The 18,164-nt window shown below is 46.0% G+C and overlaps 1 protein-coding gene across 30 annotated transcripts in view; it reads right to left on the bottom strand.

Moving 5' to 3' along the window:
* The window catches only part of TCF7L2 (transcription factor 7 like 2), a 202,396-nt gene that overhangs the window by 112,264 nt on the left and 71,968 nt on the right, over window positions 1-18,164 (bottom strand). For 29 of the 30 annotated variants that reach the window (XM_086680881.1, XM_086680880.1, XM_086680884.1 and 26 more), the window contains one exon: window positions 11,194-11,295. The exons of the other annotated variant lie outside the window; for it this stretch is intronic. In XM_086680881.1, the coding sequence (XP_086537007.1) occupies window positions 11,194-11,295 (102 nt within the window). The remainder of the gene's footprint in view (window positions 1-11,193; window positions 11,296-18,164) is intronic. 30 annotated transcript variants of the gene reach the window in all.

The raw sequence follows: 18,164 nt of genomic DNA, 5'->3' as shown, positions 1-18,164 counted from the left end.
CCTATGCAATTGGCGGATGCTGTTAATCTTTACTGCGATGTTGAACTTGAGAGCGACAGGCTTGATGGTGGGGTGGGGGTGGAAATAAAGAGTTACATGCTAATCTTCTGGTGTCTATTTGACATCTAAATGGAGGTTGAATCTGCCACTCAGGGGACTGCATGGGGCCCACGCAAGGACCTGGATTCATTGTCTGAATATGGCCACTCCTGCCCATGGAATCGTGGGCAACTCCGCTAACCCACTGGCCTTTCACATCCTTATATGGAAAATGAGGCTAACAATAAACTTCCCAAGCCAGACCCTTCTAGCATCCCTCCTTACTTAGTCCCCAGTACACTCCATGGGCCAATTCTGCAGTCCAAGTGTTTTCTCCCTCCATATCAATTTATTAAAAGAGACGGAAATCTGACCTGCAAGCCACTAACAAGCCAATCACAAAATCGCTCCATACACCCCACAGCATCGTTGCTGAAAATACCCATTTCCTGTAATAAGTAATCAAGCTCTGGATTTCCCAACTGGGCACTCTCTTAAAAAGTTCAGGCACCCTACGCCAAGATTTCGAAGGAACAGTCAGTTTAAACCAAGACTCGAAAGAGACAGAAACCCTACAAGCCTGACCTTCTGGAGCTTTTGTGTCAACCATGTTCCACATAAACGCCGCTGTGGCGATTCAACACACTCCGTTGCAAGCTGGAATGTGTAAGGGTGGGTTATCAGGTTACTAGCAAACCGTGCACAATGTCATGACCCAAAATGATGCGTCTCCAAAACATGCTACTGCATCAGGTAGAAAGTACCCACGTGGCCAAGCTCTCTACCAACCAGGATGATACTGAACACTCTAAGGTGACAACGAAGTCACACTTGTCCAAGACTAAATCAATCCTGTCCCTCACCAGAAACTGGTTTTCTGCTTCCTTAATGAAACACCGCCATAAACGGGGGGGGGGGGGCCACAGGCAAAAAAAAAGAAACTGTGGGCTCCCTGGCTTCAAGAAACTTACAATCTGGTTGGTGAAACAAGCCCCATACGTAGAGTTAATCAGCAAGGCAAGAAGTGACCAGCAGGACGGGATGGATGCCAAGTGAATACTTTTGTTTTATTTACTGGAAAGATAAACATAGGCTGTTGAGCTCTAAGTAGATCCGTGTTGATTTAAAACAGGCTCCCACACTTGGTAAACAGAGCAGGTGCCGAAACTAGAACAATTTTCCAGGGTCTGCTCTAGTCTCTTCCCTGAAGATGCTGAGAGGCATCGTGGAGTCGGGCAAGCTTTAAGCACTGCCCCCTGAGTGTCTAAGCCTCCAAATGACTCCAGATCCTGCCCTAAAGAAGCGGGTTGACTTTGCATAACCAGTGCTTCCCTAAGCCTATTTTAGGAGGGGATCCTTTTTTCCAGTAACCTTATTAACACTCAGCGAGACAAATGTCAGGAAATGCTAGCCCAGAGCTGCCAAAGACTTTTCCCCCAAGCACAAGACGCAGTGTTGAGAAATGGTCAAGGCTGATTGGAGGCTGCAGCCTTCCCCGCACACACACAGTGATCTTAAACACGGCAATAAATAACATCTTTGACAAGTAGATATGTTTTCCCAGAAACATAATCCAGAATCGTATTCCCTTTTTGCGTTTGTTTTTAAAGATTTTATTTTCGGGGCGCCTGGGTGGCTCAGTCAGTTAGGCGTCCAACTCTCGGTTTTGGTTCAGGTCATGTTCTCACAATTTTGTGAGTTCAAGCCCCGCGTGGGCCTCTGCTCTGACAGTGTAAAGCTTGCTTGGGATGCTCTCTTTCCCTCCCTCTCCACCCCTCCCCTATTCACATTGTCTCTGTCTCGCTCAAAATAAATTTAAAAAGATTTTTTTAAAAACCTTAAAGATTTTAAGTAATCTCTCCACCCAACATGGGGCTCAAACCCACAATCCCAAGATCAAGAGTCAGATGCTCTACTGACTGAGCCAGTCAGGTGCTCCAAATCATATTCCTGAGTCCACACATAGCATCAAATACTTAGTAACTATGTGCCCAATAATATGCCATTAAAAAAAGATATCAAAACTAAAACTAAAAACAAAAAACTGTAGACTTATTTGAGGTTATGAAAGTATACTCCAAGACCTCTAAAATAGCCCTAAATGTGCTGTATATATTCAGGGAACTAGTACAGTATATCTAAAGGGTTACACTGTAAGTTATCAAAAGTGAGTATATGTAATCCTATAAAACCATGATAGTATCAGCTGACTTTAAAACCTCCAACTACTTAAGAAGCTATCATTTTGTTTGCCTGTTTTGAAGGCGTAAAGATCTTGGGAAACCCAAGGTGGATGGGCTGGGTGGGTCTCTTTTCTGGAGCAAAGCAGAGTACGAGTAACATTTTTAGCAATATTTTTCCGGGAAAGCCCAAACTTTTGCTTTTGTTAAATTCTCCAGAGGGGGGCACCTGGGTGGTTCAGTCTGTTAAGCATCCCACTTCAGCTCAGGTCATAATCTCACAGTTCGTGGATTCAAGCCCCACATCAGTCTCTGTGCTGACAGCTCAGAGCCTGGAGCCTGCTTCGGACTCTGTCTCCCTCTCTCTCTGCTCCTTCCCTGCTTGTGCTCTCTCTGTCAAAAACAAAAAATAAAAATAAATTAAAAAAAAAATCCTTCTGATCACGGTTGGGGTGACTGGATGGTTCAGTTGGTTAAGCGTCCGACTTCAGCTCAGGACATGAGCTCACGGTTAGGGAGTTCAAGCCCCGCATCAGGCTCTCTGTTATCAGCATAGAGCCTGCTTCAGATCCTTTCTCTCCCTCTCTCTCTCTCTCTGCCCCTCCCCTGCTATCTCTCTCAAAAATAAACAAACATTAAAAAGAAAATCATTCTGATCTTGGTAAATGTCTCATACATGCTGATGATTGTAAAAATTGAAACCTTTCAGAAAAATATTTGTGCCTATATATCAAGAAAAATTTTTTTTAATTTTATTCTCTTTTACCTCTCTTTCTAAGACTCTATCCTAAGAAATAATAAAGGAAAGGGGGTGGGGGACGAAAGCACAAAGATTTACGTGCATAGATGTTCATCACAGGATTATTTAGAATAGTAGAAACAAAGGCATAAGATACTCTAAAGGCCCAACAATGTGCCATTAAGCAAATGTGTGCATAAGCATATTATGGGCTACTACGTGATCATTTAAAATCCTTACGAATTTTAATAACATGGGGAGGTGCTTTTCATTACAGCAATCTTCCTTTTCAATAAAGACAAGGCTGCAAATATTGAGTGCTATTAAGTTTGAGAATGTTGAAAACAAATATAAATATTAAACGGCGAACAGGCCACTTCTGGACAGTGATTAAAGGGACAGCAGTGGGTGACAGGACATGTGACATAAGGTTGTGAAACCTTCTGTGATTCTAATCTGAAAGGGATACAACCAAGCTTGCACAACACAATCCTCCTCGGTAGAATACTTTCCATCACCGCGGCGGTCAGCTGCCACACCAGCAACTCAAACCTCAAGAACTTCAGAATTCCTCATCAGAGAGTATTTTCTGGAAGGAGAGAAGGAAGCTCGGACTTTTAACTCTAGGCTCCTTTGGCCAAATGACTCCACGTTCTCTTCAGAGCATGACTGATCTATCCACCACTTTTTCCCAGGGGGAAAAAAGAAAAAAAGATAACCCAGCAGCCTGCTTCTTCATATTAAACACGCACAGCCCTCCTTCCAAGAATAATCGTATTTCTGCAGTGCTCACAGGCTCGCTTTATATCCTCAGACAAAATACGCACCCTCACCACAGTTCCGTCCGTGAAATGGGAAAGCTCTGACTCAGCTCCCGCTAGGAAACACATGCCAAGTATTCTAGAAAGTCTGGCTGAGTCATACATAAATGGGGAAAAAGACAAAACAAGGGGAAAGTGTAAACGTAGTGAATAGCGAAGGGAGTGGAGACGGTGGGTGGGGAAAAAGCTCTCAGGAAGCCAGCATAGGCTCACACCCTCAAATCACCCAAAGTTCACCTGGGCCACGGCGGCGTGGCCCCCCTGCCCACAATTTGTCAGTACTCACCTTTGCAGTACCTCAAGGACACCCAGAAGCAAAACCCTCGCCAACCTCGTGTCCCACTGTCCAGGGGTACGGGTGGATTCTCCTTGAGACAGGCCCACCCCATCCAGCTCATGGAGTTCCCCACCAGCAGCACTGGGCAGGCCCCACTGTGCCTGTTATTCATCTTTCCCCGGCGTCGTTGTGGTCAGGGGTTAAGACGATGGCAATGATCTGGCTGCCCTGTCTCACATCCTGACTCCCACACCCGGGCAAACACTTAACCGCCCTGGGCCTACTTCCTCCTCCGTGAAATGGGCAACAGAGCATTAGGAGAGCACCTAGAACAATGCCTGGCACGCAGAAAGTGTTACTGGCTTATTTGCTATTATTCTTATCATCCTTCATCATCGACTCCACTTTCTCCCAGCGTCTAGAACACTTTTTCCCCCACACAGTCAGCAACCACTAAATATCTGGGGGATCCGTGAATGAATCGATGGTGAATGCAAGACCATTTACCGGGGGGGGGGGGGACCTGAGGGGCTCAGTCGGTTAAGTGTATGACTCTCTTGGGTTATCGCTCAGGTCATGATCTCATGGTTTTATGAGTTCAACCCCTGCATCAGGCCCTGAGCTGGCAACGCAGAACCTGCTTGGGATTCTCCTTCCCTCTCTCTCCACCCCTCCCCCATTCACACTGTCTCTGTCCCTCTTAAAATAAATAAATAAACTTAAAAACATTACAAATAAAAAAGACCAAGAGAAAGACCAATACAAGCTACTAATCCAAATTTGGAAGAAGGAAAGGGAAAATTCTCTACCCTACCCTAAATATATTCCAAATAAGCTGAAATTTAACAGACTGTCGACATTATTCTGAAGGGACTAATTAAAAGTTTGGATTGTCCGCATTTCATACTGCCATAGTGCTTTGGGGGTCATGAAACCTAATAACTGAATTTCTCTAAAAAGACAACTCGAACTGAAGACATTTTCCCAAAGGAGGTAAATGAACTACACCAACAGGTACATGAAAATGTGTTCAACATCCCTAATCATCAGGGAAATGCGTAAGGAGATACCACCTCACACCTGTCAGAATGGCTATTATCAAAAGACAAGAGACAACAAGTGTTAGCGAGGATGTGGAGAAAGGGACACCCCGTGTGCTGTTGGTGGGAACGCCACTTGGTACAGCTACTGTGGAAAACAGTATGGAGATTCCGCAAAAAAAACTAAAGATAGAACTACCGTGCGACCCGGCAGAGCTTCTTCTGGGTTTCTATCCAAAGGAAGTGAAAAACAGGACCTCGAAGAGGTCTTTGCACTCCCAGGTTCACTGCAGCATTATTGACAATAGCCAAGGCACTGAAACGACATAAGCGTCCATCAACAGATAAATGGATTTTAAAAAGTGGTGTATATATACACAATGGAATATTATTCGGCCATAAGTACGAAGGAAATCCTGCCATGAGGCAACACGGATGGACCGTGAACGTTATTAATGCTGAATGACATAAGTCAGACAGAGAGAACAAACACTTCACGATATCATCTGTATGTGGAATCTAAAAACAGCTGAAACTCAGCAACGGAGTGAGACGGTGGTTAACTGGGGAGATGTTGGTCAAAGGGTACAAACTTCCAGTTACAAAATGAGTCAGTTCTGGGTATCTAATGTACAGCATGGCAATTATAATTATATACTTGAGTTGCCTAGATAACAGACCTTACATGTTCTCACAGCAAAAAAGAAATGGTAATTATAGGACATGCTTAGGGGTATCAGCGAACCCTAGGACAGTAATCATGTCACAGTACAGAAGTATTTCAAATCAACACACTGTACACCTTAAACTTATAAATGCATTAGGTCACTTACATCTCGATAAAACTGGGATTAAAAAAAATAAAAATGAAACATAAAATAAAAATACAACGCTTCTACCCCAAACTTGGCAATCCCACCCACCTACATTTGACCCTTCCTTCTCCCTCAATACCGACGTGTAATCTGTCGGCAAATTCTGCTGATGTTCCCTCCCAATCCGTCTACTTCAACCATTATCCCCACGGCCGGCAATCTAACACAAGCCAAAGCCCCCACGGATCTCCCACGGTGGTTAGAATCAAACACCAGATTCGCACCACATCCTCCCCCAAGCCATTCTCCCTCGTCCCTCAGGACCTGCAGCCACTGTAGCTGGCTTTAAATTTCTCTCACAGCTAAAGAATTGTCCCTTTAGGAACTTCATACGTGGTTTTCCTTCTGCCTGGAATGCTGTCCCATCTCCCACCCTCTCCTTCTCTCACACCCTTACCTGGCTAACTCTAATTGATCCTTCACCTTTCATTTTATTTATTTTTGTTATTGTTTATTTTTGAGAGAGACAGAGCACGAGCAGGGGAGGAGCAGAGAGAGAGGGAGACACAGAATCCAAAGCAGGCTCCAGGCTCTGAGCTGTCGGCACAGAGCCCGACGCGGGGCTCGAACTCACAAACCGTGAGATGGTGACGGGAGCCGAAGTCAGGCGCTTAACCGACTGAGCCACCCAGGCGCCCCCTTCGCATCTCATTTTAGATGTCATTTTCTCAGGGGGCCGGCCCAGCCTGTAACCCTCACCGACTTCTCAGTCAGTGGAAGAAATCCCATCTCCCCGTCACACCTGTCACAGCACCTATACGCCGCCCCAGGCTGGCACCTGGCAAGGTAGGGGCTGAGACGGTTTTGCTGGGCCTCAGCATCTAGCACAGAACCTCCCAGCATACGCTAACTGCCAACAATCGCCCAGGAGAGCAGGTGAGGGCAGAGCCCAAGCCAAATAACCCATCAGAACACCCACATGTATTTAATACCCAACAGGATGTTCTCAACGTGGTTTTTCTTATTAGCCATGAGGAGGTGTCCCCACACCCCCAAACTCCTCAGACACAAAAAAGCGAGAGTTTCACCATGCCCTCTGAGCTTACTGGAAAATGCTCGACACAGGCAAGCAGAGACCCTGCCTGAAGCTCTCTCATCACGCTGTATTTCCTAAGTTTTCTGAACTCTTTCAGCATTTAAGCAATAACAACAACAAAAAAGTACAGCACCACAGTCTGGCAGGCTCTGCTCCTCGGGACACAGACTGCTTTCTTAGCCCATTACACAACAAAACGCACAAGACCAAGAATGACTAGAAATTCGCCCCACGGTGAAACTCCACATGGACTTCAGAAGGAAACCCCCAAGATACCATAGCATGGTGGGAACTTCTGAAGCCTTGTGCCATCTCGTAAGATACATACTATACCAAAATACCACCATTTGGGGTACAGAACCTTTTTTTGCCGGGTACAAAGGAAGTTAAATGAAAAGTCTTTGTATAGCAAAGACACCGGGGCTGGCATCTGGGGAGCGGCTGCTCTCCCACAGCTTACGGGGCGCTGGAGGCGGGTCGGCCAAGACTCAAACACCGCCACGCTTAGCACAACCCGGATGCTTGGCCGAAGCAAAGAATTAAAAATATGAATTTAAAAACACCAGAGAGGATGAAATATGAACTAGTTACGTGAATCAGGTAATGCATGGGCCTGGGGAGGCCGGGAAGAGGGGAGGGTCCTGGAACCTGAATTTCTCAGTTGTGTGGGGAGGGAAGAAGGGGAAGGGAGACGTGGACCTCTTGTGTCAATTGCTATTTTTTGGCTAACCTCCCGCCCCCACCGCGCCCCCCCCACCAAAACCCAACTCAATAGAGCATCCTTGGGGAATAATTTCCTCTCTCTTCTGAGCACAGATGAGGAACCGCTGGATTATAGTACATAAGATGCAGTTATCAGTTATAGGCACTAAAATTTGTGGGGCTTGCTTCTTAATTTAAATATTATTTGACCAACCCAATTCCACTAATTAGGAATATTTATTCTATACATTTATTTTTTATAATCCGGTAACCCACATGCCGCATGGAAAAAAAAAAAATCCGGTTTAAAACATTTTGACAAAAAGCTTTAAACTCCTCTGTGAAAATTCCACCCCAGATGGGTGCTCGGCGGTTATTTTCTCAGCAACTGATGATAGTGAGTCTCTAATGATCACTAACAAACACTGAGCACTTCTCTGGTTTCAAAGGAAAACATTAGAAATAATTATGAAATAACCTGGCCCAGAAATTACAATAAACCCGAATTTCGGAGAAACTAGGCAGCAATCCTTAGACAATTATTTTGAAACACGTCTGATGAAACAGTGGGATGTGACAAGGTTTGATTTAAAAAGAACGAATAACAAAAATGTGAGGAAGAGCCCCGGGTCTGGAGGAGAGTTCGCCATTCACCGGCAGAGCTGAACTGAACGCAAACCAGAGACCCAAATGATACATCAGCCGGAATCCAGAAGGCTCCCTTTATAAATACAGATACACCGTGCCGGCCAAACTGGTTTTCCGGTCGACCCACTGCTGTCCAGTGAAAAGACAGATCATTCATTTCTGGTCCCAAGGTGCAGGATTCCTCTATCCCAAAAGCTGCATGAGACCACTGGGCGGATGAAGAGGCCAACAACCATAGCCCTCCTCTACCTGCCTGGCTCCCTCCACCAACCCCCCCCCCACTCCAGCACCCCCCCTCCCCATTACCCCTTTGTCTCAGGTGAAGATTACAGAAATGCAGAATTACAGGGCTAATTCATATAACCACAGACACCATTCAGTTGCCACAGCATTAAGTATTTCACAAATTTGGTTTCCTTTTATCCCAGCTTAAGTCCTTTCTCTCCTCTGTCCCGCTGCCAGAGCCCACCCTGCTTTCACAGCCCAGAACCCCTGCGCCACCACCCCCCCCCCCCCCGCCACTCCCCAGGGTCCCCAGGAGCAGAGCAGAAAGCACAGAAGTTGCGGTCGCCAGCCGCGGCTCCTTGGGGCAAGGGGCTCCATGCGAAGCGTGGTGGGGGCCCAAAGCGGTGGCCGCGGAAAACACACCTCCTAAGACAGCAGGGGATAGAGGGACCCAAGTCCCGCCGCGTTCCCCTCGCCAAAACCCACACTGGCTCTGGACAAAACGTCTTTGCCTCTCCTCAGCCTGTCCATTTTGAAAGATGAAAATTAGCACTTAGTCTACCTTGTGACACCGTCCACGTGGGACGGCTGGGGAGGCAGTAGGGGCAGCTCTCTCTAAACGGATCAGCCCCCATCCACACTCGGGCGATGCTCACCAGTGTGGGCCCATGACCTCCATCCACACCCGCGAGGGGCTGTGTCCACCCTGAACCACTTCTAAGAATGGCACCTTCTCTCCACTCGGAGAGAAAAAAAAAAAAAAAAAAAGCCTCCAAGTGATTCTAAAGATAATGTCCTTTCTCTATAGCTTTAAAAAAAAAAAAAAAGCAGAGAAATACATTTCAAAGGCTAGACGCACAATGGGAAGGGGGGGGGCAGGAAGCGTGAAAAGGACGGGCTTCCTCATTTTACCCTCTAGGACACTGCAACTATCGCAAATCTTTGTACATTGTTAAAATGATGTTTATACAGCATTCACTCTCCTCGGAGAAACCTGCATCAGTCGGAGCCCCACACCAGCAACGCCCTCACACCTACGAGGCTGTCCCTGATAATGACCCCGCCTGACCGTCCGCAAAAGAGAACCACCCACAGAAAGTTACTCTCCCTTAGTAAAGAACAGGCCACCAGGCCCCGGAAAAGGAGCGGAGGACCGGGTCCAGTCCTCGCTCTGGCCACTAACTCAGCGTGTGACGTTGGGCAATTCACTTAGGGCATCTCTGGGCCTGTTTCCTTTTCTGAGAGCAGGTTGGGCCGAGATGATCTAAGGTCACTTCCAGCCCTGAAACCTTGACATTGTAGGAGCGTATGTAATTATGAGCATCCACTTTACTGCAGGGTGGGAGGAAGGGAAAAGCTTCTGGAAAAATGTCAACCTTTTCTATGTGCCTCATTTATAACATAAGAATTTGTAGAACATTTTCACAAACGATGACTCAAGACGTGGCTTAACGGAAATAAATCACTTTGTAATACATACACACACATACATATGTATTTAATATTCACATAACAGAGGCATAATTCATTAAATAATATATACTCTATTATAGCAAGCTACAAAGTAAGGAGACAGTTAGCCTGAAGTTTGACACAATGCATCTTGAGGTTTTTCTACTTAAGAAAATCATTTTGCCATTTTTAGAAATTACAAGTAACAGAGAGGCAAAATATATTAATGGGTAGCATTTTGTGGTACTCAAATAAAAAATACATGAATTATTTCATGCTTTGCATAATTCTACCTGTCATAGATTCATTATAAAAAATGTGTCTTCCATTAATTATTTCAAAACTATGAAGTCCAGCTCATGATATAAATATATGGAAGAGAATATTCTAAGAAGGCTGAGCCATCTTCTCAAGAGGTTAATTTATAAATTCCACTTTCAGAGCCTACAAAATCTGAAAGTACATTAAAAATATATGTAGACACACGTTTTATGTTATAGTCTCTCACTACTAGAAACAAATGTTTCCTATGTTAAACCCACAGGCTTTCAAAGCCATGGAGGTATGGATTAATTTGAACTTAAGCCCGTCCAAATTCATTTCTACTCTCCGTTTACAATCAATCAGCCCAGATAAAATTCTACTGATATTAACGTAGAATGTTACTACTTTCCAACAATTAAGATAAATTGGGGGACGGGGGTGGGGGGGACTGGAAAGGGTCAAATCCAAAGCTTCCCTTTTGCATTTTCTAATTCCCTCCTCTGCAACTCACCTCCGCTAAATGAGTTTTTCAGGAAAGGATTTGGAGATTGTATTTTTGTAAGCTGCTATGGCACCATTTCCAGTCTCCTCCAAACCATGGTGGTAGGGTCCCATTAGCTAGAGACCACAAGGCTAGACTAACCCAACACCAGGAGAAAGGGGTGGTGGGAAGACATGGAAGTTTTCCAAGTAGGTAACAATCACTAAGGTCCAATAGCAGAAAACAAATGCCTTCTAGATATAAACCATATCCAAGAATATTCCAAATATATATATATTTTAAAGAAAGAAAAAGTGATAAACGAGACTTGTTATCAACAAAAGAATATTTTCTTCATCTACGCGCCCCGCCCCCCCCAAGAAAGGAAGGAACCGCCTTTGTAAGGTCACTTACGACAATGTGTGCCGGTGACGGAGAGCGGGCATCCTTGAGGGCTTGTCTGCTCTGGAGGGTCCCCGCCTGGACATCAAGCAGTGGCCATTTCATCTGGAGATACTAGAGGGAGGAAACAAAACGAATGTGGCGGATGAATTTGGAAAAGCCATACAAAACAGCTATCCCAAGACCTAACTCCTGGGGTCCCTGATACACAGACGAGAAACTCAAAGGAGTAAAAACAGGCAAATAACAACACCGAAAAACTTAAATGCATGCAAAGAACACCACCACCCACAGAAAGATCAAATCGTGCATATCAAGAGGTTCTTCTTAGGGTTCATGTCCAACAGGTACTTTCAACAGAACATCAACACTATGAGCAACTACAGTTTGGTTCTGAACATTCGAACTTCAGGCTGGCTCTAGAGAACACGATTTCACTGGTACTAACTCGTTTAGAGGGAAACGGTAGGGATGTGGGAGAGAAAAGCAGGGAGAGGTCTCCCAAAGGAAGAAAGCAAAGGGAAGTCTCAAGCCAGAGGACACCATCAATCCCGGATCTGCTCTTTCGGTGACCTTCATTTCTAAAATGCCACCATCCTTCACTTTCAAGTCGGCTGTATCTGTGCGAGCGTCCTTTCGTAGAAGCTGCCCGAGCAAGAGGAAGATGGCTCCCCTCACCAACCCCAAAGGTGGAAAATCCGTGGCACAAGGAAGGGAAAGGGAGTTACTTCTGCCACAAGTGATCAACATCAGCTTTGCGAAGAAGGGCTTGAACCGAGGTGAGGTGGCTCGCCCCGTCACAGAGATACTTAACACATGGGATAAGCGACTCCAAGGCACTACGCTTTCAGGGTAGTTGCACTCAGGAAACCTTCAGACAACTGAACAAAACTGAAGCCACAGTGCTAAGATTCTCATGAGGACATCACCAGCCTCTGTATCTCTGAAGGCCAATTGTTAAATGCACCAGTTAATGCTTGGAGGGCACTGAAGAGGCCATCTTGAGCTTTCCAGAGACCCGAAAGCAAAATAAATGGCTAGTTTTCATATAAACTGCACAGCACATCTTACTCAATGAATACTGATTAAAGCTCGCTTTGTACATAGCCTTCTTGCGAAGGATAAGGAGACAGGAAGAACATTTGCCCTCAGGGAGCTTATGCGCACGCGAGAGAACTGGCTCACACACAGATTAAGTCCATATAGAACGTCGTAGAACCTCGGCACAGACTCAGGGAGTCTAGGGAGCCTAGGGAGTGCCAAGAAAGAAGACGGTAGTTCTGAGAAAAGACACTGGGGAAGGCTGTACAGAGTAGGTCTTGTTGAGTCAGAAAGATTTCAACAGAAAGAAAAAGAACAGCCCAGGGCAGTCCAGAAAGAAGGAAGGATTGGCTCAAAACCCACACGAAAAGGAAGAGTGAAAGCCACACACAAGCTTTCCCATAGGTTCCTTAAAGATACAACTGGACAACGGATTAAAACCAAATTCGGTTACACCCAAAACTGGGAGAGCCTGGCCCACAAGCTACCTGCTCCAAGTACACATTTTTCCAACTTAGATCTATACGAGGTTAGAGAACTTCTACAACCTCAGAGCTGTAAAGCCAGAAGGCTCTCGTGTGAGGAAACCTGGTTACTAGTTCTAGTAACTCACCACAAGACCTTGCATCAAATCCCTTCGCTTCTACGGACCTCCAGTGTTTCATCCGTCAACTATCTGGGGTGGGGGTGAGGGAGGGACTGCCCCAGCACTGAAGGATTCTGGACCCCCAGACCGTAAATACCAGCAGGTACCCACTCCCACCCCCACCTCAGTCACCCTTATAATCAAACCATTTCCAGATATCTTATTTGGGGGCAGTAGCATCCCAAATTGAGAGCCACTGTAGTAAATGTTTCCGTAACCCAAGCCAATGGGCCCTGGGAACCCATTCCGCCCCATCTCTCCCTGACTTCTTCCCATTCTCACTTGCCACATAAATATATGGACCTCATTGGTCAAAACCACTCAACAGCATCATTTGCTTGAGGCCAACCAAAATGGAAACCTGCCAATACTCATCTTTCCTCTCATAAAAACCTGTGAGGAAAAATGCCAAGCGGAGTGCCACACACCTACACCTCACGCTACCCTCGGGGGGCAGGGTCAGATCAACAGACAAGTTTTCATCTTCGGCCATCTGTAAAACTGATTTGATCGCATCCAAACACCGGCTCCGTAGAATTCGGAAATTTGGGCTTTTGTTTAAGGTGACAGACCTGCCCTGAGGACCTCACCAGAGAACTGTCATACCCATAATGCAATATTAATGCGGAGTCTTATAATTCTTATTTTACATAAAAGCTTCATTGTGTGCCATATCCAATCTCCGCAGGCTACCTGCACCACATATTTTTATGAGCCTACATTTCAGCGCTCCAAGCCTACAATACACATAATTTTCAATTATGTTAGGGCAGCCCAGGATCACTGCCTATATAACATTACTGGTTGGAGGAAATGAGACTCGGCCCCACTGCCCAGAGAGAGCTAACCAGATCCAGATGGTGGAGGAAGACAGCCCCAGTCCCGCTGGCTTGCAAGGACTCCACAGTGACAGCTTCAACCTCTCCATCCCAATGCAACTTGATCCCACAGAATGGCTGGGCCCCCGCAAACCTGTGCCCATCCATTGGAAATAACTGGCATTCAGGCTGACGAGGCTCCTTTCGGGGAAACAAGTATTATGTCGGGATTTTTTAAAGGAAGTTATTAACCTCCTCCAAAAGTGATGGGTTTCCCAGGTTCCTTCATCTTCTACAATTGGTCCTTATTAATAAGGAAAATAAATAAATAAAGGGAAGAAAAAGGAAATTAGGTACGATTATAGCCTAGAGGAAAAGCTTTTCCTTCCTGGAGACACTAAGCAGCAGGAAATTCTATTCTGTTGGGTCCTGGAGAAAAGACCCGAAGGACGAGGCATCTCGGATTTACGAAAGGGCGGGAACCCCACACCACATTTTCCCCATGGCCCAACTTCGGTTTTACATCCTTTTGGGGAAGAGAAAAAAAAGTTCCCACCATCCCACTACAAAAACAACACTGGGGCTCCGGCTCCCTTCCTTTCAGGCCGCTCAACGTGGAAATTATGAATTGCCTACAAAAACATTAAACTTTTCAGCAAACTGCAATCAAATGGGGCCGTGGGAATTCCTGCATTGAAAACTGTTGAAATGCAGTCCTGCTCAACTTGCATTTTGTAAATAATAATAATAATAATAACAATAAATGCATAAGGCCATCTTGACTTAAGTGTTTCATCCTTTGTTTAATACTAATGTTCTGCTCGTGGCCTGTTAGGGTTTTTCCCCAAATCCTATTTTATGATGTGTTTCAGGGAGCTTAAGTTTAAGCTTCGGACCTGTGGACAAAGTCTCGAAATACATACAAAACCAATGGTCTGAACAGAATCAAACATTTTAAAAGCCTGTTAAATTGTCAGCAAAAAAAGAATAAGGTATGCAACTCTAACGTCTCCTCCCCCACTGCCCCTGATCCAAAAACAAGGACAAGGGGGGACACCTGGGTGACTCAGGCGGTTAAGCGTCTGACTTCAGCTCAGGTCACGATCTCACGGTTCACGGGTTCGAGCCCCACAACAGGCTCTGCGCGGACAGTTCGGAGCCTGCTGGGGATTCTCTCTCTCTCCCTCCCTCTCTGCCCCTCCCCCACTCACACTTTCTCTCAAGATAACTAAATAAGCTCAGACAAGGAAAGGCAAATGGGGAGGGATCTTCCGAATCAGAGGGCCCCGCAGGATCCAGCTACAAGTGGGCCTGAGGGAACCTGCTCCCGAGAAAGGCACCCCCATCCTTGTGAGTACAGCTTCCGTAGCAAGGACGGTGAGGAGGGCTGCTCAGAGAACCTGAATCTCAGGGCCGCTGAGGTCACGGTACAAAGCTGACTTTCGAAACAAATGGAACCATGCAAAGGCCAACGATGCTGATGTCAAAGCTCCACATCCCTGATAAAACAACCAAAGCTGCTTGGCAGCACTTCCATCTCACAGACGGGCAGGCAAGTGACGTCCGTCCCTTTACCTGTACGGGGCGGGGTTGGCAGACTTTTTCTGTAAAGGGGCTACAGCACATATCTTACTTAGGCTTTGCGACGCATACCATCTCGGTTCTACTCAGCTCAGGCGTGGTTGTCACCGAAGCGGCCACAGTCCTGCACGGATCATGCCGTGGCTGTGTGCCAATAAAACTTTATCTATAGGATACTAAAACAAGGATTCCATAGGACTTTCCCGTGTCAGGAAATATTCTTCTTCTCTTAATTTTTTTCAACCATTTAAAAATAATAGAAAAACCATTTTTAGCTCACGGGCCATACAAAAAGAGGTGGCAGGACAGCTTCGGCCCCTGGGCCGCAGTTTGTCACCCCTGGCTTAGGGAATGAGTACGTAAAGACGTGATTTCAAGTCACACAGGATACATTCCTTCAGTGGGCCTTAAATCCAGACGTCGAACACGATTACTTGGTGGCCCCAAGGCGACGTTTTAGATTTAATCGTCACTGGCAGACTCCAGTTTTGGGGGAAACGCTCGGGAAAGAATCTGAGCTCTCCAGCCATGACTCCCAGTCACAAGGGCTAACCACTAGACCACAATCTCACCGAAATAACTATCCCTCCTTACCAAAATGGGAGTTTGAAAATCCCTGGGCAATTCTGACTGGAAGAGGTTCACGTGTTCAAAATTCTCACGCACTTCCCAGGAAACACTGGCAAATGTGTCACATGCCATGGAATCACCACGAAAGAGCGCCCGGCAGAAATTCCGCAGGTCATGGGTGATGTGCCCCGTGTGCTTTGGGCATCACCCTTCTACGTTCAGGAGCTGCTCTCTCCAGAGCTTCTCAGTGTGGGCAACCTTCACGCATCACGACGCTGGAATGACGCCCATGCTGGGCCAGTGTTGCCCACCAACAGATGGCATCAGCCCCGGGCTCAGGCAAGATGGGGAGGCAGGGGCCACCACGGGGCCTGAAGAGCCTGCTAAATGGAGAGGAAACCGGTCTCTTCTGGAAGACTAGGTCCCACAGAAAGCCCGTCACGCCGAAAAGGATTGATCTTAAAAACTGTGAAGGCCTTGCGCTCCCCTCCCCCCCTTCCTGGTAGATCGGTATCCGTTACCTGAGTACAAAAACAAGACACCGGCCTTTTCAATCCAAGCTATTTCTCAGCAGGGGTGCTTCTTCCTAGGAAAATCCATTGTAAGAGAACTCAAAGTAGTTGGAAACCATCCTCATGACAGATCATGACTGCTTAGTCTCGCTAACACCTGAGCACCAGAAAGTCACAAGTGTTGTGTTTCTTATAACAGAAAGTCGCTATTTTGTCCAAACACCCAAACCGAGAGACCACAAGCCACGGTCTATCACATCCAAACCCACGAATCCTTCCTCCTCTGCGAGGTGACCCTCCCCCCCACCCTCCCCGTGCAGCCTCATTGTGGGCCCTGGGGACTCTACCCACACCTGCAAGCTGGAAGGGGTGACACCACGATCATAATGTTCACGCCATGCAACTTTACAAAACCAAAGGCCACCAGGAGTCACTCATCGTAGGAGGACAACGGAAAAACTTCAAGAGACGACAGGAAGCGCAGGTATGTGGCCAATGGGGCACGCGCATTTCTCCAGGAGCTCACGTTGCGAGGCTCACACACAGGCCTGTGAAAGATCAGGTTTACCTGTCTCTTTTGGAAGCTACCTCATTTCTCAGAACTGGAAGATGGGAAATTCAGCCCATCTTCTATAAATAATTAACTTTGCCCTGCGGGTCAGGGAAACCCAATTTATCTAGAATAGTTAAATTATAAGAAGCCGTGATTAATATTCTGTCCTGCCCTCTGAATCATACAGGTACCAACAAGTTTCCCAAAGCCAGCCCTGACCGCATATAACTAACAGTGAAATTATATCAGAAGTCGTCAGAATCCCACAGGCTCCTCAGGGCCACCATTACAAAATTGGTTTGAGCAACTTTCCTGCAGATGCAGAATGTGCCGGAGATTAAGCTGCTTTGTTCTAGGCTAAAACACAGCCCAAGAATTGCTTCTTTTGAAAAATCCACCTAAGAGCCTAAGATAGAGGCTCTATTTAAAGAGGCATTATTTGCCTATAAAGTATAACCGCAGAGAAAAAGAAAATTCAGGGGCGCCTGGGTGGCTCAGTCGGTTGAGCGTCCGACTTCGGCTCAGGTCATGATCTCACAGTTTGTGAGTTCAAGCCCCGCATCAGGCTCTGTGCTGACAGCTCAGAGCCTGGGGCCTGCTTCAGATTCTCTGTCTCCCTCTCTCTCTGCCCCTGCCCCACTCATGCTTTGTCTCTCTCCGTCTCAGAAATAAAGAAACATTTAAAAAAAATTTTTTTTTGAAAGAAAAAGAAAAAGAAAATTCAGGAATGTGTGATTGTGCCTAGTCGGGATATAGCATAAGTGAGCATATACTATAGTTACCAAGGGAAAGAAAACCAAAGACCTCAGAAGGCTGGGTACATTCTGAACTTGGAGAAGGAAAAAAGCCACAAAAGAAAATGAAAGAAGATGCTAAGATTGACTTTAGTTCTTACTTTTTTTTTTTTCTAATGACACCAACCATTGTAAGAACTTAGAAATGTTTCTCTAAAGTCCCTATCCCATTTCCCAACATAAAAGAAATCTGAGGGAGAGGAAGGGTATCAAGGCACCCATGTAAAACAATAATTCAATAGCTCTGCCCTCTATCTCCATGAGTTGGTTGCTACAGGATTTTTCAATGAAATCCTTGCAGTTCACCTGTTTTTCTTCCTAATCATAACAATCTAAAGGATCCTAACGGTATTGCTTCACATTTAGGGAGCACTTTAGAGTTCAAAGCCACATTCACAACAACCCTATATAATAAACAAGCAGAAAGTTACAACTAACCTTTTACCAAGGAGGAAACTAAGGCCGTTA

This window comes from Puma concolor, chromosome D2 (genome assembly GCF_028749965.1).
Source record: "Puma concolor isolate L17-30 chromosome D2, mPumCon1.1.hap2, whole genome shotgun sequence".
NCBI classification, from domain to species: Eukaryota; Metazoa; Chordata; class Mammalia; order Carnivora; family Felidae; genus Puma; species Puma concolor.
This window is presented reverse-complemented; position numbering and strand designations above follow the sequence as displayed.